This window comes from Otolemur garnettii, unplaced genomic scaffold, assembly GCF_000181295.1.
Source record: "Otolemur garnettii isolate 467f Iridium unplaced genomic scaffold, OtoGar3 scaffold00056, whole genome shotgun sequence".
NCBI lineage: Eukaryota > Metazoa > Chordata > Mammalia > Primates > Galagidae > Otolemur > Otolemur garnettii.
The window spans coordinates 8,629,310-8,653,813 of NW_003852451.1; the positions used below are offsets into that span (position 1 = coordinate 8,629,310).

At 40.3% G+C, this 24,504-nt stretch overlaps 1 protein-coding gene across 1 annotated transcript in view; it reads right to left on the minus strand.

The window, feature by feature from the left end:
- TULP4 (tubby like protein 4) overlaps positions 1 to 24,504 on the minus strand; it is a 167,339-nt gene that overhangs the window by 73,601 nt on the left and 69,234 nt on the right. The window contains exon 2 of the mRNA XM_012806712.2: positions 6,696 to 6,824. Coding sequence (XP_012662166.1) covers positions 6,696 to 6,824 — 129 coding nt within the window. The remainder of the gene's footprint in view (positions 1 to 6,695; positions 6,825 to 24,504) is intronic.

Sequence of the window (24,504 nt, forward strand, 5' to 3'; positions counted from 1 at the left end):
CTGGCACCTTAGCCACTTGAGCCACAGGCGCCGAGCCAAAAGATTTAAACTTAAGACATGAAACTATAAAGATTCTTGGAGAGACTGCAGGAGAAACACTTGAAGAAATTGGCCTAGGAGAATACTTTATGAGGGGGATCCCCTGGGCAATTGAAGCAACACCAAAAATATATTACTGGGATCTGATCAAAAGCTTCTGCACAGCCAAGAACACAGTAAGTAAAGCAAGCAGATAGCCCTCAGAATGGGAGAGGATATTTGCAGCTTAAGCTTCTGACAAAGGTTTGACAACCAGAATCCACAGAGAATTCAAACTTATTAATAAGGAAAGAACAAGTAATCCCATTTCATTGTGGGCAAGGGACTTGAACAGGAGCTTCTCGGAAGAAGATAGGTGCATGGCCTACGGACACATGAAAAAATGCTCATCATCTTTAATTGTTGGAGAAATGCAAATCAAAGCCACTTTGAGATATCATCTAACTCCAGTAAAAGGGGCTCATGTAACAAAATCCCAAAATTACAGATGTTGGTGTGGATGTGGAGAAAAGGGGATGACACTTCTGCACGGCTGGTGGAAGTGCAAGCTAATACGTCCCTTTTGGAAAAAAGTATGGAGAATACTCAGGGATCAACCCACTGTTTGATCCTGCGATTCCTCTACTAGGTGTACATCCAAAAGACCAAAAATCACTTTGTAAAGATATTTGCACCAGATTGTTCATTGCAGCTCAATTCATAATAGCCAAGTCATGGAAGAAGCTCAAGTGCCCATCAACCCATGAATGGAGTAATAAATTGTGGTATATGTATACCATGGAATATTATGCAGCCTTAAAAAAAGATGGAGACATTACCTCTTTTACGTTTACATGGATGGAGCTGGAACATATCCTACTTAGTAAAGTATCTTAAGAATGGAAGAAAAAATATCCAATGTACTCAGTACTATGATGAAACCAATTTACAATTACTCACACTTTCATATGTAGAACAGATCACAACTATGGCTCAAGATGAAGAGGGGGGGATGGGAGGTTAGGGGGGAGGTTAGATTGAGGGAGAGTGAATGGTGGGATCACACCTATGGTGCATATTGCAAGGGTACATGTCAGATCTATTAAGTAAAGAGTATAAATGTCTTAACACAATAATTAAGTAAATGAGATGAGGTATATATTAACCAGTGTGATGTAAGCATTCCTAATTCTGTATGAAATCAGCACATTGTACCCCATAAATGCATTAATGTATACATGATCTATGTGTTTATGATTTAATAAAAAAAAGAAAGATACTTATCTGACCAGTGGTTACAGTTTTACTTTCTAATGTAATTAAAGATATATTTCTCTCATATCACTGCTTCAATTATATCTCACATATCTTGATATGTAATGTTTTCATTATCAGATACAAGATTTCATAAATTTCTATTAAATTTATTCTTTAAATCATGAACTATTTAATGATACATTAAAAATTTTCCAAATATGGGCGGCACCTGTGGTTCAAAGGAGTAGGGTGCAGGCCCCATATACCAGAGGTGGCGGGTTCAAACCTGGTTCCGGCCAAAAAAAAAAAAAAAAATTTCCAAATATACAGGCATTTCTTATCTTTTTATTGTTCACTTGTAACCCAGCTGCACTCTGTTCACAGATCATGATACCTACCGCCACTAGAACTCTGCTGGGATGTTACTAATGTCCTAAAATAGGGACTAGCAAGCTACAGTCTGTAGGCCAAACCTGGCCTGTCACCCATTTTTGTTTAGCCCACAAACTTAGAATGGGTTTAAAAGTTGAGAAAAGAAAAATCAATAGACAATATTTTGTTATTCATGAAATTATATAAAATTCAAATTCTAGTGTCCATAAATCAAGTTTTTAATTCCATCACTAAAAATAACTGTTTGGAAATTTGCTTTCTCTCTTGTTATATAGCACTTGCAAAACATCTAGAACTTGTAATATTACTGGGTAATACCTTTTAGGTTTTAAGAGAACAAATGAACAAACACCAAAAGGAACGTGTGGCTGCTTTCTCAGCAGGGACTGAGTTTATGTTATGTGATAAGCAATTTCTCCACCATAAGAATGGCATGGATCTGGGAATAAATGGTCTGAGATACTAAAAAATTTTTTCTCAGATAAATTCAGAATCTTGGTTTCATTGACATTATGTTCAAAACAATTATACTATCTAGTTTTTCTCAAAAATTTAAAACATTTTCCAAAGGCAAAGGATTACATTCTAGAATAAAATTTAAAAGATCTTTCATTTTGTAAAGATAATACTATTTATTTACATGCATTTTACCCATATATTTTGGAAAGCATTTGTACTAAAAGGAAAAACATCTTAATAGTAGACTAAAACAGAGATAACAGCAATCTTACAAGTAACAAAAAAACAAGTAACAGAGGATGTTTACATGAACTAATTGGCTTTATTATTAGGTCAGCTTAAAGTGGTTAAGAATATGACATAACTGGCAAAACAAAAACAGAGAAAACCAAGTATTAAATGCTGGGGAGGGGATAACAGGCAGAAATGAAGAGGTATTCTTCAATTGCAGAGGAGAGTTATCAGACACGGATTAATTGAAGCTGAGCAGCAGGCTCACTGCTCCATTGCCCGAGGCAGGTTTTCGTCAGACCGGCACAGGGTGTGTGTGCCTGGACAGCTTCCTCAGTGACTAAGAGCGTAATTAAGGCATGCACTATGCCAAACTCATTTCTAAAATAAAGGTCTCATAATCATTTCCTGAAGAAGAAACGGTTAAAACATCTCTTAACTTTGCCCAGTGTTTAATTAGTTCGTGACAATGAAAGAAAGGTGTACTATAAGGATTGCCTATCATTTCTTCTAAAAAGTTCTACTTTTCTCTGAGCAGGTTTCAAGGTTGTTCCTCCTCCAAGCCACAGACTACTTCCCCCACCAGGTACTTTTTCAGGTACAGAGCCACCACTCCTTTAATCTGTGATTCATCATCACCCATCTGATGATGTCCTTTTTTTCAAATAAGATCTAACTCTGACACAATTAAAAGCAACCAAACCTTGCCAAAATGCTAGTATTTAATGATTACAGCTGCTTAATGCATTCTAAGATTTGAAGAATCAAAAGAGTTTCAAATGGCAAAATTATATAAGAATCTGAATCAGATCACAATACACAGCCATTACTTTAGTCAAACCTGGGGGCACTTTTGAGATTCTGGGTCCGTACAGATATTCTGTGGTGTATGCAAGCTCATTTGCCTCTAGGTCTGAATTCATGTCCCCCTTTTTAGTTTGTGTGTCTGCTCCAAACTTGCAATGGGCAGAAATGGGCAAGAGGTGTGATGGCTGGCAGTGACTACATGGCTCCCACGTAGAGATGACAACAGCTTCAGCCAACAGAAAACCATGTGGTGGTGGTGCGGCCTGACTCAGGGGCAGCTTCTCTGGCAATACAGTCTCAGCTTTTCTTGATATACAGTCATGCATCACTTAATGATGGGGGTATGTTCTGAGAAATGTGTTGTCAGGTCATTTCACGGCTGTGTTAATGTCAGAGTGGACGTGCACAAGCACAAATGGCAGAGCCTACTACACACCTGGGCTGTCCGGTGCAGCCTCCTGCTCCCAGGCTGCAGACCTGTACGGAATGTGACCGTACTGAGCACTGTAGCCAACTACAACACAGCATTTGTGTATTTAATCGTAACTAACTATAGAAAATGTATAGTAAAAATATGGCATAAAAGATAAAAACTGGCCTTCCTCTAGAAAGCACTCATCATGAATGGGGCTCGCAGGACTGGCAGTTGCTCTGGGTGAGTCAGTGAGGGAGTGGTGAGAGAATGTGAAGGCCTGGACTTTACTGTGCACTGATGCAGGCTTGACGCAGGTTGCACACTTAGGCTACATTAAATTCATAACAGAGCATTTGTCTTTCTTCTGTAATAAATTAACAGCTAACTGTAACTTCATTATTTTTTTTAACTTCTTGACTCTTAAGAATAACACTTAGCTTTAAACACAAACACACTGTGTATTTTCTTTCTTTATATTCTTCTTCTATAAGCTTTTCTGTATTTAAATTTTTTTTTACTTTTTAAATTTTTTTGTTAAAACCAAAGACACAAACATACACATTGGCCTAAACCTACACAAGGTCAGGATCATCAATATCACCGTCTTCCACCTCCACTTCTATCCCACTGGAAGGTCTTCAGGGGCAGTAACACTTACAGAGCTGCCATCTCCTATACCTCCTCTTACCTCCTATGATAATAATGCCTTCTTCTGAAGGATCTACCTATTTCAGTTTACTGTTTGTTTTTTTAAATAAGTAATTTACTCTGGATAGTATAGTGAATGCTAGTGACATAAGAGTTTATTATCAAGTATTATATATTGTACATAACTGTCTATCCCAGGCTTTATCCCATTGGCAGCACACATTGTTTACAACAGTTAAACCATCTAGGCTACTGCTCCATAGCAGGGCAGCCTGGTGCTGGGGGCTGAGAGTGGTAGGCCCTGTGACAAGTGCTATGACAGAGGGTGCCGTGAGCACAAGTGCAGTGACAAGTGCTATGACAGAGGGTGCCACGAGCACAAGTGCAGTGACAAGTGCTATGACAGAGGGTGCCACGAGCACAAGTGCAGTGACAAGTGCTATGACAGAGGGTGCCGTGAGCACAAGTGCACTGACAAGTGCTATGTGCAGAGGGTGCCGTAAGCACAAGTGCAGTGACAAGTGCTATGACAGAGGGTGCCGTGAGCACAAGTGCAGTGACAAGTGCTATGTGCAGAGGGTGCCGTGAGCACAAGTACACTGACAAGTGCTATGACAGAGGGTGCCGTGAGCACAAGTGCAGTGACAAGTGCTATGACAGAGGGTGCCACGAGCACAAGTACACTGACAAGTGCTATGACAGAGGGTGCCGTGAGCACTTTTCATATACACTCTTTTTTTTTTTAAATTAGATCATACCTGTGTACATTGATACTGTCACGGGGTACAGTGTGTTATTTTTATATACAATTTGAAATATGCTCATCAAATTGGTCATATACTCTTAATCCTCATTGGGAATCTGAGGCAGGTATATCACAGTGCTACTAAAAATGAGGAAACTGAGGCACTGAGCAGTATCTCCCACTCGAGACTTTTGGCCTATGCTGTCTGACTCCAGAGCTCATGCTTGTGATTATACATCCACCCTCCAGGTAACAGATGTATCTCATAGCTGTGGAGATGTCCACGTTGCAGCTCTGCTTCCAGAAGGCCAGCCAGTTATCATAGAGCAGCACTTCCTGTTCACACTCCAAGGAAGCATGTAGAAACCGGTAATATTATTACTTTTTCTTTTTTCTTTTTTTTTAAGACAGAGTCTCAAGCTGTCAGCCTTGATAGAGTGCCGTGAAGTCACAGCTCACAGCAACCTCAAACTCTTGGGCTTAAGTGATTCTCTTGCCTCAGCCTCCCAAGTAGCTGGGACTACATGCGCCCACCACAGCACCTGGCTATTTTTTTTGTTGTTGCAGTTGTCATTGTTGTTTTAGCTGGCCCAGGCCGGGCTGAAACCCACCAGCTTCGGTGTATGTGGCCTGCGCCCTAGCCACTGAGGTATGGGTGCTGCCAGAAACTGGTAATGTTATTAAACTTACCCTACCAAATAAATAAACTCATAAAAAATGCTCTCTCTTCATACAGAAATAGGTTGTCTTCTGCACTGAAATGGTGTCTTCCACAGACGTCCTCTGACTTTTGACAGTCACTGACCAAACCACTTCATTTCTTGCAATTTTATGTCACTTGACTGATCTGTATTTTTCAAATACTTGAGAAGCTCACAGTTTATTAAGCAACAGGTAGAAGAGGGGAAGATAAGAATTTAGTATTTGAGAAACACATAGAAAGGTACTCACCAGAAAATCATTCTGAGACAGTCAAAATAGTCAAGAAACTTCTTGTCAATTCACATCCCTGGAGGGCTCTGGTTCTCAAGTCAAGGTTTCGTCACATCCCTGCGATGAGAGCTGCCTACTCTGACGTGTGTTTCTTTAAACACATGAGGAGGCGTGCCACATATAGAACAATCTATGGAGCCTTTCTGAAAATAGCACAGCTCAACAAGGTATCCTTGGAGCAACTGTTTTCCTCAGAGTGGAGACAAATTTCATCAGGAAGGAGAAGCTGAGAGATGACAACAGGTGTCCACACTAATTGAGACCTGAGAGAAGATTACGTTAAAAACTCTTCCCTCGGTGAGCAGATTGTGAGAAACGCTCCCGTAGAGCTCTCTGGGAAAGAACTGTGAAGACTGCAGCATAGGGACAGTTCCTTTCAAAAGGAAGCAAAAAAGTGATATGCCAGAGCCCTTCCAAGGACCCAAATTTAACATGTAATCACAACGCTGAAGGATAAAAAATGATCTCACAGATCTAATTAAAATTTGAAACCTGGAGAGTTCTCAAAACAGCAGCATGGTTGAAGAGAAAGAAGTGTGATCTCACACTCTTTTCATCTAGTGACATTCAAGAGAAATGAAAAGCAGGACTCTAAATTCTATTAATTTCGATTCCACCTTGTTCTAGAAAGAATTTTCAATACTGTGCAATGCCAACACATTTGCTCTAGAGTGCTCAGTCAGGCTTTCTTTCCCAGAAGTCTTGTTTGAAGAGATGCCACCCACTCACCTGAGCCCCTCGGTCATTGACCAGTTCCACAGACCACCTGCCTTCATACTGAATCCACACAAATATTCCTCCATCAGCGTCGCATGTGGCCAGCTTCTGGTAGGGCTCATTCCACCTCACCAGCACAACCTAGAAAACCACCAAGAAGATATTTACCATTGGTAATTCATCAGCAGGCCAGGGTTACCTCTATGAAGTGTTAGACTCTAAGAACTAATTAGCACGTGTTCTGTGTGGGGACCAGAGCCCACACATGACAGTCCTGACGGGAATCAGAACTATGGACAGGGCTTCCTGACTTAATGTACAGCACAACATGCTTCGTGTCATAGAAACAGAGGCCCAGAGCCCCTCTGCAGCCAGCATCTGCCGCCTACAGATAAGCCTTCATCTGCTGGTCCTGTGGGTAAATCAACTAGTTTCACAGAATTCATTATGTGTTTCAATCAGGGTAGCATTCACTTACTACAGAAAGAGGAAAGGATGACACCATTTAATTTTACTTTCCTCCTGAAGCAAAATTTTCTAAACGTGACCAATTTTGAAAAAATACACAGTTGAAATATCTAAGTTGTTTATCATAGAGAAAACATGAAATTACAGGCATTAAAATTCATCAGTATAAGAACTTTATAAAATTTGAAAAATTTTGAATCCATACAAATCACTTTCATCTTTCTCAGCTACCATTTCTTTATGTAAATAGGCAGAAACTCTTCTGGGCCCTTTGTGAGAACAGATAGGTAAAAGCGGGATGAGTCTGAGGGCAGCAGGCTTCCAGAAGGGTCCTAGGAGACCAGGGGCTGCAAGACCAATACCTCAAAGTTCCCCGGTAAGTGGTCCCTGAGGCTGTCCCCGACCGGCCTGTCCTGGTGATTGTAATGAACTGATTTGATCAGACACTCAGCACACATTCAGTGTGTTCACACTAAGTGACTAATACTGAGTTGGGAGCCATCAAACACCCTTGCCACCGTCAGCTAAATTCCAGCTGGAAAGTCAGAACATCCACAGACAGCATAGATATATACTGTGTGTCACTAAAACAACATTGCTAGTCCTCAGCAAGAGCACCCCTGCTATTAATAAAGATTCAAGCCCTAATCAATTGCCAGCAATTTGTCCCTAACTAATTGCAATTGTTATAAACATGGGAGACTGGCGGCACCAGCCCCATATGCCAAGGGTGGCGGGTTCAAATCCGGCCCCAGCCAAAGTGCAACAAAAAAATAGCCAGGCGTTGTGGCCAGTGCCTTGTAGTCCCAGCTATTCAGGAGGCTGAAGCAAGAGAATCGCCTAAGTCCAAGAGCTGGAGGTTGCTATGAGTTGTGACACCATAGCACTCTACCCAGGGCAACATAGTGAGACTCTGGAAGTTGCTATGAGTTGTGACGCCACAGAACTTTACCCAGGGCAATATAGTGAGACTCTGCCTCAAAAAAAAAAAAAAAAAAAAAAAAGGCTTGGTGTCTGTGGCTCAAGCAGCTAAGGTGCCAGTCACATACATACACCTGAGCCGGCAGGTTCAAATCCAGCCTGGGCCCGCCAAACAACGATGGCGGCAACCAAACAACAGCCAGGCGTTGTGGCAGGCGCCTGTAGTCCCAGTTACTTGGGAGGTGGAGGCAGGAAAATCTCTTCAGCCCAGGAGTTGGAGGTTGCTGTGAGCTGTGATGCAATGGCACTCTACCCAGGGCGATAGCTTGAGGCTCTGTCTCAAAAAAAAAAAAAAAAAGGAGACTGGCATGAACAAATTCTAACTTATATTTGAAAACACAAAGTGAGGCTGAGAATGCCAGTCAAGGACTTCTCAACGCCAGCCACTTCTCATACCAGCTGTCCAAAGTACATTCCTGCTTTCAGACCAACCAATAAACCCCACTACTTCTCAAAGTGATACCATGGACACACCTGAGTTTAAGTCCTTAAACATGCTTCCAGAGAACTAGGAAATTCTGACAACAGTCTGATTTAGCCTGCTTTGAGCAGCCTTGGTTGGTCACACTCAATGTATCGTACTTATACAACGTATATCAAAATCCTCTAATATGCTAAGAGGAAACTGATTGCCCACTTAAAATGTAAAGAATACCATAGGTCTTTTTAAAAACTGCAAAAACCAGAGGAAACTGTGAGATTCCAACCTTTTGAGACCTGGCCACCCCTAGTTAAGTGTGACTTAGTTGGGGACCCACCACGCAGACAGGAGCAGGGAGACTGCCGGATCCAACAGCAGTCCTCTGTGGAGCCCTCCTTCCTTGCCCGGTCACAGCTCAGCACTTGCATAATCAGCTGTAACTATCAGCTTATGCACACCATCCCCAGCAGAGCTGTGCTGCTCAAAGAAAGCGACAGGGGCATGCTTATCTCTGAATACTGACACACAGCAATTGTGAACATACTGTGTCAAACAATAATACATAATTAGAAGGTATGATCCTTATGACATTTCATCTTCCAACTATAAAAGATATTGAAAACTTTTTCCAGTAGGTTATTTTCCACTCTCCAAGGCACTTTTAATAATACAAATACTGCTGCCTGCGAGACACTGTCAAGTTAGGTGGTGAGAACAGAGAGTAAGACATCTCTGTCCCTGTGGAGCTCAGTTTACTAAACAGACATGTGCATCTCACTATTCAAATTACTGATGCAATTTTTTTCAAGTTGAACCAACAATGACAAAAGTCTTTAAATTCCACGGAATGTGTTATAAAATTTAGAATTTCCAAATGGTCAATAAAACATCATATACTTCTTATAGATCCAACAATGGCTTAGCCCAAGTACTACAATCTACAAGTGTGCACTCGGCTAATAGTCCTTAAAAGACACAGTAATTATTTAAGCCCATACTCATCAATGCACTGCAGACTGGCATCACAGAATGGAACATAACAAATGAAAACATGATACTCATGACTGGTCAGTATTTAAATTATTTCCTTCCATCTACTATGAGACTTTTTATAAAATAATATTTGATGACAAGGTGTCATATCCCATAGGATATAGGTGAGTCATGTTATCTATATTTTCTCCTTTTTGTCTTTAAAATCCATCAACAACAACCCCCTCTCTTTCATGAAAACAGCTTGCAGTCAAGACAAGGCACTAACACGAAAGAGCAGAACCAAAAATTATGTTTATATTAGTTGTAAAGTTAAAGATTTCTTAGTCTTAGGACAACACAGTTGCTATTGTTGGATAAACCAAATGTTCACTGACTTGATTTCATCTCTTTAAAATCCTTAATCAGTTGAGATGCAGCCATAAATGGGATGTGGTCCCTATGCACACTTCTTTGCTGTGAGTCCCACTGTGTAACTCAATCAGTGGGTAGCTCCCTAAAATCAGAGACAGAAATCTTCCCAGTGACTTTTGGTTTCAAAGCAAAGCCAAACTGCTAGTGCTGGTTCTCTGGACTAGCATTCTCATTTCCTCTCCTGTCTGCAGCTCACAGTTGCTTGCTTTATCTCCCAGCAGCTTGCTTCCTGTTCCCTAAATCCTTCCAGTCTACTTGGCAATGCCGGGACATACCAGCATGCTGAGGAATTACCAACCGGGGGCCAGCTGAGAGCTCGGTGCCTGGATTACATGCCAGGGTGCTATGGACTTGTCCAGGCAGCCTAAGGTGGAGCTTTCCTTTCCTTTTAAAGGAAAATGGGTTGATTCTGGGTACCAAAGACCTTCTATATTTAGGGTGTTAGGTGAAGCGTGTGTTCAACTAAAACATCAGAGTGAAATCCAAGTTTTGACCCAGGACTTCCACTATACAAAAAATGCCAGCCTGTTACTCTCTCCAATATGTTCTATCACTTTATAGTATTACTGTCATCAGTAAGTGTTTACTGAGGGGTATTAAAGGTAGGGAAATCTACACTAAAAACCTGGCAAAACTGCTAAAAGCCTATCTTGATTGTAATTTAAGGCTCTAAATAAGTCATTTCACTTCTACACCTAAAATTATTTTTAGAGAGTGCAAAACAACTATCAGTCCAGCCCGAGGATGTTCACTTTTTGAGTACTCATCCAAATGGTGCCGACAGACATATTTGTATAGGAAGCCACTTCAGTGAACAACTAGTATCACCAATGTTCAGAAAGATTTCCCTCAACCTAAAAAGAATGTAATTTGAATGAACACTAAATATAAATACCTCAAATAAGAAAGCCCTGTGATTATCATCACTCATTTCCTCTTATTCTATAAATTATTAAGTGTAACAGCAACAACTTCAATTGTATAAGAAAAACAAAATCATTGCCCATTTAATTTTAGGTACATTTAGTCATTTTAACGAACAATCAAAAGCAACTTGAAACAGGCTGGGAGAGATTCAGTGGGAACAACAGTTCTGTAGACTGCTGCCCACCAGCTCAGTGTCACTGGAAGTCATGTGTGGAGGAGGCTCTGGCTGCCTGGACCGACTCCTGGCCTCACCACTCACCCACCAGCAGCATGGCCGTGGGCAGCTAGCAAGGCCATCACTGCCCCTTTGCTGCCCCTCTCCTCTGCCAACGCAGGCCCTAGCAGCACACCCTTTGTGGAGTTTTGAAGAGGCTCATGAGAAAGGACTTGAGGACAGTGCCAGGCACACAGAGTAACGTTCAGTAAATGAGAGCTCTGTATTATTAATTTGTGAACTAAAAATAAAAGATAAAAACTGATTTGGCACAGCATTTCTCTGTATAGTTTCCTCTTCTTTAATATAAGATGGATACTTAGAAAGTTAATCCCCTTTCCAGACCTGCCTCCTGCCACCTGCAACTCCCCCCCAAACTCTAGCCCCTAGAGACCAGCATCACCACAGGCTTCATGCCATCTCTGGCTGCCCTTGGACACCTTGTGGGTGATACCTTCCCTGATATTCCAAACACTTCCTCCTGCCCTGTAGCACCTGTGACCCAAGAGTTATGGTGCCCAGTATCCTCACCAGGCTGAAACCGTCTTTGCTTTTTTTTTTTTTTTTTTGAGACAGAGCCTCAAGCTGTCCCCCTGGGTAGAGTGCCGTGGCATTACAGCTCACAGCAACCTCCAACTCCTGGGCTCAAGCGAGTCTCCTGCCTCCGCCTCCCAAGTAGCTGGGACCACAGGCGCCCGCCACAATGCCCGGCTATTTTTTTTTTTGGTTGCAGCCATCATTGTTGTTTGGCGGGTCCGGACTGGGGATTCGAACCCGCCACCTTAGGTGTACATGGCTGGCACCTTAGCCGGTTGAGCTATAGGCGCCGAGCCGCATCTTTGCTTTTGTCAGTGCCCTTCTGTGTGCCAGATACAAAGCAGAAATTCAACAAATCTTCCTAAATTGAACTATTCCTGAAGGACAAGAACTGTTCCCTCTCTCTCTCAACAGAAAGATGTTGAAACTGGTTCAAATGGGATTTGGGGACAGGGGGTTTGGGGGGAGAAGGTAACAGCTTTGTTGAGACAAAATTCACATACCATAAAAGTCACCCATTGAAAGTATACAATTCAATGGTTATTAGTATATTCACAGAATTATATAACCATTACAGTAATTTTGTTTTTATTTTTTTAAAGTTCATGTACAGTTTTTTTTTTTATTAAATAGTAACTGTGTACATTAATGCATTTATGGGGTACAATATGCTGATTTTATATGCAATTTGGAATGCTTACATCAAACTGGTTAACACAGCCTTCATCTCACTTAATTATTTGTTGTGTTAAAATATTTATACTCTACCCTTTTGCAGTTTTTGGTCAGGGCTGGGTTTGAACCCGTCACATCTGGCATATGGGGCCAAAGCCCTACTCCTTTGAGCCACAGGCGCTGCCCCATACTCTACTCTTAGATTTGACCTGTATCCTTGCATTGTGCACATTAGGTGAGGTCCCACTGATTACCCTCCCTCCACCTTGCCTCTCCCTTCCCCCCCTTTCTTCTTCCCTTTTTCTTTCTGGGCTACAGTTGCGTTTTATCATTCGTATGAAAGTGTGGGTGATTATACATTGGTTTCATATAATAGTACTAAGTACACTGGATACATTTCTTCCATTCTTGAGTTACTTTACTAAGAAGAATGTTCCATGTAAACATAAAACAGGTAAAGTTTCCATCTTTTTTATGGCTGCATAATATTCCATGGTATATATATACCACAATTTGTTAATCCACTCATGGATCAATGGGCACTTGGGCTGCTTGCATGACTTGGCAATTACGAATTGGGCTGCAATAAACATTCTGGTGCAAATATCTTTGTTGTAAAATGATTTTTGGTCATCTGGATATATACCTAGTAGAGGAACTGCAGGATCAAATGGCAGGTCTACTTTTAGTTCCCTAAGTGTTCTCCAAACTTCTTTCCAAAAGGAATATATTAGCTCGCATTCCCACCAGCAGTGCAGAAGTGTTCCCTTCTCTCCACATCCACACCAACAACTGTAGTTTTTAGATTTTTTGATGTGGGCTAATCTTACTGGAGTTAGATATCTTAAAGTGGTTTAATTACCAGAGACCATGCATATCAAAAGATGATGTGCCTTTTTTTCATGTGTCTGTAGGCTATGCGCCTATCTTCTTCAGAGAAGCTTCTGTTCAAGTCTCTTGGCCACAGTGAAATGGGATCACTTGTTCTTTTCTTATTAATTAATTTGAGTTCTCTGTGGATTCTAGTTATTAAACCTTTGTCAGAAACATAACTTGCAAATATCTTTTCCCATTCTGAGGGCTGTCTGCTTACTTTACTTACTGTATTCTTGGCTATGCAGAAGCTTTTTAGTTTGATCAGATCCCAGTAATACATTTTTGGTTTTGCTTCAATTGCTGGGGGTGGGGGGGTCCTCCTCATAAAATATTCTCCCAGGCCAATTTCTTGAAGCATTTCCCCTACACTCTCTCCAAGTATTTTTATAGTTTCATATCTTAAGTTTAAATTTTTTATTCAGTGAGAATCAATTTTTGTTAATGATGAAAGGTGGGTGTCCAGTTTCAGTCTTCCTCAGGCTGCCAGACAATTCACCTAGCACCATTTGTTAAATAGGGAATCTTTCCCCCAATTTATGTTTTTGATAGGCTTATCAAAGATCAAATGACAATAACGGATGGGTTCATCTCTTGGTTGTCTATTCTGTTCCATACATCTGTCTCTGCTTTTGTGTCAGTATACAGTAAATTTAGAACATCTTCATTACCCCCTGTAAAATTTCCATACTTTCTTGCTATTACTGCTTACCCCCACAATATTACTCCATTTACCCCCACAATATTATTCCCTGCTTACCCCCACAATATTACTCCCTGCTTACCCCCACAATATTACTCTCTGCTTACCCCCACAATATTACTCTCTGCTTACCCCCACAATATTCCTCCCTCTTACCCCCACAATATTATTCTCTGCTTACCCCTACAATATTACTCTCTGCTTACCCCCACAATATTCCTCCCTCTTACTCCCACAATATTACTCTCTGCTTACCCCCACAATATTCCTCCCTCTTACCCCCACAATATTACTCTCTGCTTACCCCTACAATATTACTCCCTGCTTATACCCACAATATTACTCCCTGCTTACTCCCATAATATTACTCTCTGCTTACCCCAACAATATTACTCCCTGCTTATATCCACAAAATTATCCCCTCTTCCACCCAAGGCAATTTTCTTCTCTAGTGGCTATAGATTTACCTATCCTGGACATTTCATATAAACAAAGCCATGCAACAAGTGGTCTTTTGTAACTGGTTTCTTTCTCTTAGTATGTTTTCAAGGTACCACCCTTTATATGGCCAAATAACATTCCACTGTATGGACAGAGCAGAGTTTGTCCATTCATCAGTTGAACATCTGGTGGTTATTACAAATAATAATGCTATGAACATCTGCATACAAGCTTTTTGTATGGACAAATGTTTTCATTTCCCTTGAGTATACACCTAAGAATGAAGTTGTGGATCAAATGATAATTCCATGTATAACTTTTTTTTTTTTGAGACAGAGTCTTACTCTCTCACCTGGGCTAGAGTACAATGCTGTTGTCACAGCTCCCTACAACCTCAAACTCCTGGGCTCAAGTGATCTTCTTGCCTCAGCCTCACGAATAGTTGGGACTACAGGTGTGAATCACTATGTCCAGCCTAGTCTTATCTTTAACCTTATAATAAACATCAATAAGTTCCAGATCCTTATCTTTAATCCCTTCATGTCCTATCCCACCCAGTATCTCTATTTGGCATCTCTACGTACATGTCTGTCTGACAGGCCAGTCAACTTCACACACCCCTGACTGTTTGTTTCTAATTCTTTCCCCCACGGCTGCTCCCCTAGTGTTCTCCCTCAACATCAAGGACCCCACCTGCTGCACAGAGTCCTCGGCAGCTCTACGTGGTCTGCAGATGCCCCTCAGGCTCATCAGCCATGTGGGGAGCCTATCTGGGCAGAGACACAGTGCTGTGTCCCCAGACTAAGACAAAACTCCATGCAGTATTGGTATTCCCTCTTGGGAGGTCATCAAGCAATAAATATATAAAAAACTCAGCCAGCGCAAGAGAGATTACTCTTAGCTTGACCTTTATCACCCGAACTCTGTTTTGATAGTGGCTGAAATCACGGAGCTCCTATGTGATTTTTGGATATGAGCCTAATAATCATAAAAAATAAACTCCCGGCTCAGCGCCTGTGGCTCAAGCAGCTAAGGCGCCAGCCACATACACCTAAGGTGGCGGGTTCGAATCTAGCCTGGGCCCACCAAACAACAATGACGGCTGCAACCAAAAAATAGCCAGGCGTTGTAGTGGGAGCCTATAGTCCCAACTACTTGGGAGGCAGAGGCAGAAGACTCGTTTGAACCCAGGAGTTGGAGGTTGCTGTGAGCTTTGATGCCACAGCACTCTACCCAGGGTGACAGCTTGAGGCTCTGTCTCAAAATAAATAAATAAATAAACTCCCTTCCTAACCACAAACTACAAGAGACACTCAAAGGGTTTGTGAATGTGTTTGAAGACAGTGATGCACTGTATGAGTATTAACTCTCTGAGTTTTCATCAAAGGTTAAATGACTTTTTAAAAGTTTCTAATAAACTTTAAATTTTAGAATAGTTTTAGATTTACCTAAAAACTGCAAAGACAGTATAGAGGTCCATATGCCCCATATCACTTTCCCCCATTAGAAACTATTAACCTCTTACATTAGTAGGGTATTTTGTCACAATTATTAAATCAACATGAATATGTTATCAGCGATAAACTTATAAACACATCATACTTTATTCATATTTCCTTAGTTTTTTCCCAGTGCCCTTTTTCCATCCCGGAATCTCATCTAGGATACCATAGTATATATTTAGTTGTCATGTCTCTTTAGGTTGTTCTTGACTGTGACAGTTTCTCAGCAAGACCCAGGGAGCATTTTGTAGGATGTGCTCAATTGTGATTTGCCCAATATTTTTCTCATGATAGACTGGGGTTATGGGTTTGGGGGAAGAAAGACCACTGAGGTGAATGAAGTGCCCTTCACATCACATGCCATCAATACAATACTACCAACGGTGACTTATCATCAGTGATACCAACTTTGAGCATCTAGCTAAGGAAGTGTTTGGTTCCTTCATTGTAAAATTACACTCCTGCTCCCCTTCTCACGTGATAGTCTTTGGAAAGGAGTGGCAATACCCAGCCACACTTACGGGAGGTGAATTACTATCCACCTCTTTAAGCATGGAGTACCTATATAGATTATAACTCCTAGAGATTCACCTATTCTTCCCCATTTATTTTATCTGTACAGAGTCATGAACATTTATTTTATAATCTGGGTTATAGTCTAACACAATTTTATTTATTTTGTTGCTCAAATTGTTCCAGCTTTGGCTGGAGTTCTTTCAGTTCAATCTTGTGTCCCTGTAACATATTCCCATCACTGTGTATGTCTTTATTTTGTTTTCTGAGCACTACTCCTTACTTTCTGATATACAAGATGCTCCTACTTAGGATAGTTCCTACTCCAGTCCTTGAATTAGGTATTTCTTTGTGGAGTCATAGTTCCGTTTTTTGAAAAATGATATTAAAAATCAAGATCTGGGCACTAAGTATGCTCATTGCTCCTGGGGTGGTAAATGGCTTTTGACATAAACAAACTAACATGTTATATGATGATCCCAGGACATCTTTTTATACTAGAAGGCAAGACAGATATCAAAAGACCTCTGGAACCAACCTGAAGGTGTCTTCACTGACCAAGGATGACATAATTTAAGTATTTAAAAATTCATGTAAGGTAAGAAGATAAGTATGTTAGAATTTATATATGCTAAAATCTATGAGTCCATCATGGCCTTAAAAAATAAAATTCTGACTTTAAAGAATGGTATAAAACAAAATTATTAGTCTGAAAACCAGTGCCAAAGGGAAAAAACTCAAACCCTATATTTATCCTACCATAACTTGCAAACAGTATCTCTAGGAACCAAATAGTTGATGAGGCCAAGTGTTTCTCTGTGTAAGTATTCCAGGTAATAAGGAAAAAATGATGAAATTAGGGTACCACTCTGCAACCAGCAATGGTGTAATGATTCTAAGCAGTGACTGCTAATGGCTGCTGAAAGCATTTGGTGGAAGGCTGACGTGAATGCAGGATGAATCAAATTGACAAACCCTGAACTCAACCAGCCACTTTTAACCTCATAAAAACAATCATGTATCACACACCTCTTGATGAAAGTACATGAAACAGTCTAAAAACAATACCCCCAACAGTCAAACTTGAAGTTGTTAGACCTAACCAACTCGTCTCCAGAAAATACTAAGGACAAAAATCCCACTAACCAACATAATGGGGCATGGGGATATAATTAGAAATTCCACTTATCTTAGAGAATTTTTCATGTTCTGGATTTTCCTAATGCAAAGAAAACAGAGATACTTTAACCTATCGGTTCAACCCATAGATTAAAAGAGATTTAATTTATAGTTTTAACCTATGGATTAAATGAGATTTAAAAGACGTATCAACTTAATGCAGTGGTTCTCAACCTTCCTAATGTTGTGGCCCTTTAATACAGTTCCTGTGAGTTGTGACCCAAAGGTTGAGAACTGCTGACTTAATGCAATGCATGGACCTCATTTGGATCTGACCCTTATAACTAAACAATATGAACCAACTAATTTTTTCTAAAGGCCAGGATATGTGAATAGACACTTCATTCACTATTAACACAAAAATGCTAACTAAAATCACAATGAGATAAATCTACACTTATTAGAACAGCTAAAATTAACTTTTGAGAATTAGCACTTGTATGTTTCTTAGTTTTTCTTAGTAGATCCTTGTACTCTTAGAACAACGGAAATGTAATACCTGTTCAACCTATACATTTTCTTTTTTTTTTTTTTTTTTTTTTTTGAGACAGAGCCTCAAGCTGTCCCCCTGGGTAGAGTGCCATGGCATTACAGCTCACAGCAACCTCCAACTCCTGGGCTCAAGCGAGTCTCCTGCCTCCGCCTCCCAAGTAGCTGGGAGCACAGGCGCCCGCCACAACGCCCGGCTATTTTTTGGTTGCAGCCGTCATTGTTGTTTGGCGGGTCTGGGCTGGGGATTCGAACCCGCCACCTTAGGTGTACGTGGCTGGCGCCTTAGCCGGTTGAGCTATAGGCGCCGAGCCAACCTATACATTTTCTAAGTATTAAGCCAGGTCCAACAGTATCTTCCAGCTGAAAGGTTAAAGGGTTTGGACCGTATCCTATGGTAATAGAAAGGCACCTTAGGCTGATATTCTTTTTTAAATATATAATTTAGGCTGGGGTGGTGGCTCATGGCTATAATCCCAGTACCCTGGGAAGCTGAGGGAAGAGTACTGCTTGAGTCATGAGTTCAAGACCAGCCTGGGCAAGAGTGAGACTCCATGTCTACTAAAAATACAAAAAAATTAGCCAGGCATGTACCTATAGTCCCAGCTACCTGGGAGGCTGCAACAGGAGCCTTGCTTGAGCCAGGGAGTTGGAGGTTTCAGTGAGCTATGATGACACCACTGCACTCTACCCAGGGCCACAGTGCAAGACTCTTGTCTAATATATATATGCATATTCTATGTAGATAGCAGACAATTATGATACGTATTACAAAAGAACGAATATTCTTTTGAGGCTTACATTTATATTTTAGGTAGTATCCATCCAATCAAAAGATCTGCCGGAGTCTAACACTTAACTAGAGTCAGGCAGTGCATCTCAAAGATGGACTGCAGAACATCAGAATTGCAAGGTTTGGGAGTAAGTGGGAGAGATACGTGAGATTTTAGAAAGCATATTCAACATAATTGCTTTACTTAAAAAAAGTCTTATTTAAGTATAATATACATTTTGTATTTATAGTCATTTTCTTTAAAAATTTAATTTTAAATATTATTAAGAAACATATAAGAGTTTTATCAAAAAAAGAATTGAGTTTTCAGATACTGGCTCCCATGGAGAACTAACATATCCTGAAAAACATAACTCACCTACATACCAAAGTATTGCATGCACCACTTTCAATTAAAAAACATTACTGGATTTTTTTTACTTGTGTTTTTCTTTCCAAATCAACTCCCCCAAAGCCCATAACTCTGAAACAATCCTAGTGCATATTATCTCGGACTTAATTTCTCAGTAACTAATATATTTGTAGTTGGCAAGAAAGATGAAGCGTGTGTTTAAAAAAGTTCATTATTGTCCACTGGCAAATAACCTTTTTTCCCCTTGCATTCATATCTGATTCTAATTTCCAACAGGGACCTCAATTCAAATCACAATCTTCACACTGACCCACATTAGACAGATGCAGTCTCCCATCTGTGAGCTATACAATATCATTCATACATTTTCTTTATTTTTTTGAGACAGATAGAGTATCATGGTGTCATAGCTCACAGCAACCTCAGACTGTTGGGCTTAAGCCAGTGGTTCTCAACTTTCCTAAAGCCACAAAAGTTTAATACAGTCCAAAGGGGTTGCAACCCACAGGTTGAGAACCACTGGCTTAAGCAATCCTCTTGCCTCAGCCTCCCAAGTAGCTGGGGCTACAGGTGGCAGCCACCATGTCCTGCTAGTTTTTCTTCTTTTTAGTAGAGATAGGGTCTCCTCTTGCTCAGGCTGGTCTTGAACTCCTAAGCTCAAGCGATCCGTCTGCCTCAGCCTCCCAGAGTGCTAGGATGATAGGCAAAAGCCACTATATTGGGCCCATTTTATTTATTTTTGAATTTCTTAAAATCTTTTCCCTGTATCTATATCAAATAGAGAAAAAGCATAAACTAAACTGTCAATCCTCCATATTTACGGGCTTTTAAGACCTGGCAGAAAGCATCGTGTGTTTTTGTCATTGTACTTTGTTAATATTTAACGACCTGCTAAATCATCATATATCTTTCAAAATATTCCTTTCTAAAACAAGGGAGTTAGCCTCCTATAAGGAAATGGATACATTACAAAAGGATCCCATGGCCTGGTACCCCAACCAGGCATTATTTCCATTTGACAGAGAAGGCAAGTGAGGTCAGAGGGTACTGACTCAAAGTGCCCAGCTGGTAAGAGCAAAGGTGGCCAGGTATCAGGCCTTCATCCCAGTCCAGTATGTACTCCTATTTAAAAATTAAAGTAAGTCAGAATCATGTGACGTGCCTACAGCTGGGAAGCACATATTCACCCTATATAATACATCACATCAATAAAATAAAAAACAAAGACCATATGAGTCTCTCAATTGACGCAGAAAAAGCCTTTGATAATGTCCAGCATCCTTTCATGATCAGAATTCTTAAGAAAATAGGCATAGAAGAGACATTTCTTAAACTGACAGAGGCCATCTACAGCAAACCTACAGCCAGTATCATACTGAGTGGTGTAAAATTTAAAACATTTCCGCTCAGATCAGGAACAAGGCAAGGATACCCACTGTCTCCACGGCTATTCAACACAGTAATGGAAGTCTTAGCCATCACAATCAGGCAAGAGAAGGCAATCAAGGGTATCCAAATAGGGTCAGAGGAGATCAAACACTCACTCTTCACTAGTGATATGATTGTACACCTGGAAAATCCTAGGGATTCAACTTCAAAACTCTTAGAAGTGATCAAGGAATACAGCAGTGTCTCAGAATATAAAATCAATACTTACAAGTCAGTAGCTTTTATATATGCCAAGCTGAAAAAATAGTCAAGCTGAAAAAACAATCAAGGACTCTATTCCTTTTACAATAGTGCCAAAAGAGATGAAATATCTGGGAATTTACCTAACAAAGGATGTGAAAGACCTCTATAAAGAGAACTATGAAACTCTGAGAAAAGAAATAGCTGAAGATGTTAACAAATGGAAAAAAACATACCATGCTCATGGCTGGGTAGAATCAACATTGTTAAAATGTCCGTACTACCCAAAGCAATCTACAGATTTAATGCAATCCCTATTGAAGCACCATTGTCATACTTTAAAGAACTTGAAAAAATAGTACTTTGTTTTATATGGAATCAGAAAAAACCTCAAATAGCAAACACATTACTCAGAAATAAGAACAAATCAGGAGGTATCACATTACCAGACTTCAGGCTATACTATAAATCTATAGTGATCAAAACAGCATGGTACTGGCACAAAAAGAGAGTGGTGGATTTATGGAACAGAATAGAGAACCAAGAGATGAACACAGCTGCTTATCATCATTTGATCTTCGACAAGCCTATCAAAAATATTCCATAGGGAAAAGATTCCCTATTTAACAAATGGTGCTGGGTGAACTAGCTGGCAACCTATAGAAGACTGAAACTGGACCCTCACCTTTCACCACTGACAAAAATTGATTCTCACTGGATAAAAGATTTAACACATGAAACTATAAAAATACTAGAAGAGAGTGTAGGGAAAACACTTGAAGAAATTGGCCCGGGAGAATATTTTATGAGAAGGACCTCCCCCAGGCAATTGAAGCAACACCAAAAATACATTACTGGGATCTGATCAAACTAAAAAGCTTTTGCATAGCCAAGAGCACAGTAAGTAAAGCAAACAGACAAAGGAGAAGATTTTTGCAGGTTATGCTTTTGACAAAGGTCTGATAACTAGAATCTACAGAGAACTCAAACTAGTCCACAAGAAAAGAATAAATAACCTCATTTCTACGTGGACAAGAGACTTGAACAGAAACTTCTCTGATGAAGACAGGCACATGGCCTACAAACACATGAAAAAATGCTCATCATCCTTAATCATCAGAGAAATGCAAATCAAAACCACTTTGAGATATCATCTAACTCCAGTAAGATTAGCCCATATCACAAAGTCCCAAAACTACAGATGTTGGTGTGGATGCAGAGAGAAGGGAGCACTTCTACATGCTGGGGGGAATGCAAGCTAATACGATCTTTTTGGAAAGCAGTTTGGAGAACACTCAAGAAACTAAAAGTAGACCTACCATTCGATCCTGCAATTTCTCTACTAGTTATATACCCAGATGATCAAAAATTATTTTACAACAAAGACATTTGCACCAGAATGTTTATTGCAGCCCAATTCATAATAGCCAAGACATGGAAACAGCCCAAGTGCCCATCAATCCATGAATGGATTAACAAATTGTGGTATATGTACACCATGGAATACTATGCAGCCGTAAAAAGATGAAGACTTCACATCTTTTATGTTTACCTGGATAGAGCTGGAACACATTCTTCTTAGTAAAGTATTTTAAGAATGGGAAGAAAAAGTATCCAATGTACTAAATACTACTATGAAATCAACATATATCCACCTACACACTCATATGATGGCAAAACATAACTATAGTCCAGAAACTAGAAGGGAACAGGAGAGAGGGGGGAGGGGAGGGGGGAATAGGAGGAGGGAGGGTATTTGGGGAACCTCACCTAATGTGCATGATGTAATGGTACATTTCAAAACTATTAAGAAATGAGTATAATTGTGAAGGATGTGTTATTTAGTTCAATGTATGCATTTCACATTGTATATCGAAGCAATACCCTGAACCCCATAAATGCATCAAAGTACAAAGTTATAACTTAATAAAAAATAATTTAAAAAAATGAAAACTACAATTAAAAAAAAAAAGCGAGGCATTATGGTGGGCACCTGTAGTCCCAGCTACTAGGGAGGCTAAGGCAAGAGAACTGCTTAAAACCAAGAATTTGAGGTTGCTGTGAGCCGTGACACCATAGTACTCTACCGAGGGTGACATAGTGAGACTCTGTCTCAAAAAAAACCAAAAAAACCCAAAAAAAACCCCCCTCTCTCTATATATATATATATATTTATTTTATTTTATTTTATTTTATTTTGGGAGACAGAATCTCACTTTATTGCCCTCGGTAGAGTGCTGTAGTGACACAGCTCACAGCAACCTCCAATTCCTGGGCTTAGGCAATTCTCTTGCCTCAGCCTCCCGAGTAGCTGGGACTACAGGTGCTCGCCACAATGCCTGGCTTTTTTTTTGTTGCAGTTTGGCCAGGGACTGGTTTGAACCTGCCACCCTTGGTATATGGGGCCGGCATCCTACCCAGTGAGCCACAGACGCCGCCCTAAAATTTTATATTTTATAATAATAAGTCTTATCTACCAGGTATGCACTTTAGTCATCATTTAATCTAAAATATACTAACTTCCAAAGTGTTCTTCTTTTCTTAGAGTAGTTGAGATAACAGGATTTTCCACATACTGCTCTGCAATCTTTACCACTTATCCTCCATGTCCAGTACTTGGTGGGGAAACAGCACTGCTCTACATATACCACCACCTTTGACTCATAGCCAAGTTTCTTGGGCTACAAACTGAAGATCAATCTTTGCTCATCATCTGACACCCCAACTATCAACTCAAAAGTATGCATCTCAGCCCCAAGGGAGCACAGCAAAGCTCGAACAGGGAAACCATTCTCCACTGGCAACAGGAAACCTGAATTCCCAGTTTAGGCTTCATTTTGTTTGAAACTCAAGTTGACCTAAATAATGTCTAAAGATTCTTGTGGCTGTAATATGATTTATTGGTTTTGATTTAGTCAAATACGAAGCAAACAGAGCACACCCATTACTAAACACAATATCCTGCAAAACTTTATAAAGACTCACCACTCAAGAAGAAAGTCTAGCAGTTGGATCATGACATAATCACCTAGAAAGGGGGCGATATATTTCTGACAGCCAAGATTTATAGGTCTGGGAATCAAGAGGTAGAAATATGAGTTGCACACTCACCATTACCCCTATTGAACCGCTAGAAAAATTTCTGCTTCTTGTCCTTACAATTTTACACCCCACTGGCCTTAAGTCTGTCTTCCAAAGGGGTCCACCAGAAGACACAATGGTGATTTCATTAAACTGGAAGTTAAGCCAGCTGCCCAGCCATTTGGGGTTCCTCATGCCTCTGAGTCAACAGGCAAAAAAGTGAGTTAGAGTATTGGCTGAGGTGATTGACTCTGCTACTGAGGGAAAATTGAATGCTACTCCATTATGGAGCTAAGGAAGGAGGTACCTGGGACATAGGAGATCCTGGCCTTAGGGCGCCTCTTAGTATTACCATGCCCTGTGATTACTGTCAATGGAAAACAGCGATAACCCAATCCAGGCAGAACTAAGAATGACGCAGGCCCTAGATCAGTGATTTTCAACCAGTGTGCTGTGAGAAGATCTTAGGTATGGTGCAAGAATTTTTCAACATCATTAATTAAAATTATTTTAAAAGAAGTTCAAAGCACAGTTAAGTACAGCATATTCTTTTTGTTACTCTTTTTTGTCTGATCAACATAATTTAAGTGGGCCGCAGAAACTTAACTATAGGTTCAAGTATGCCATGAGATTAAA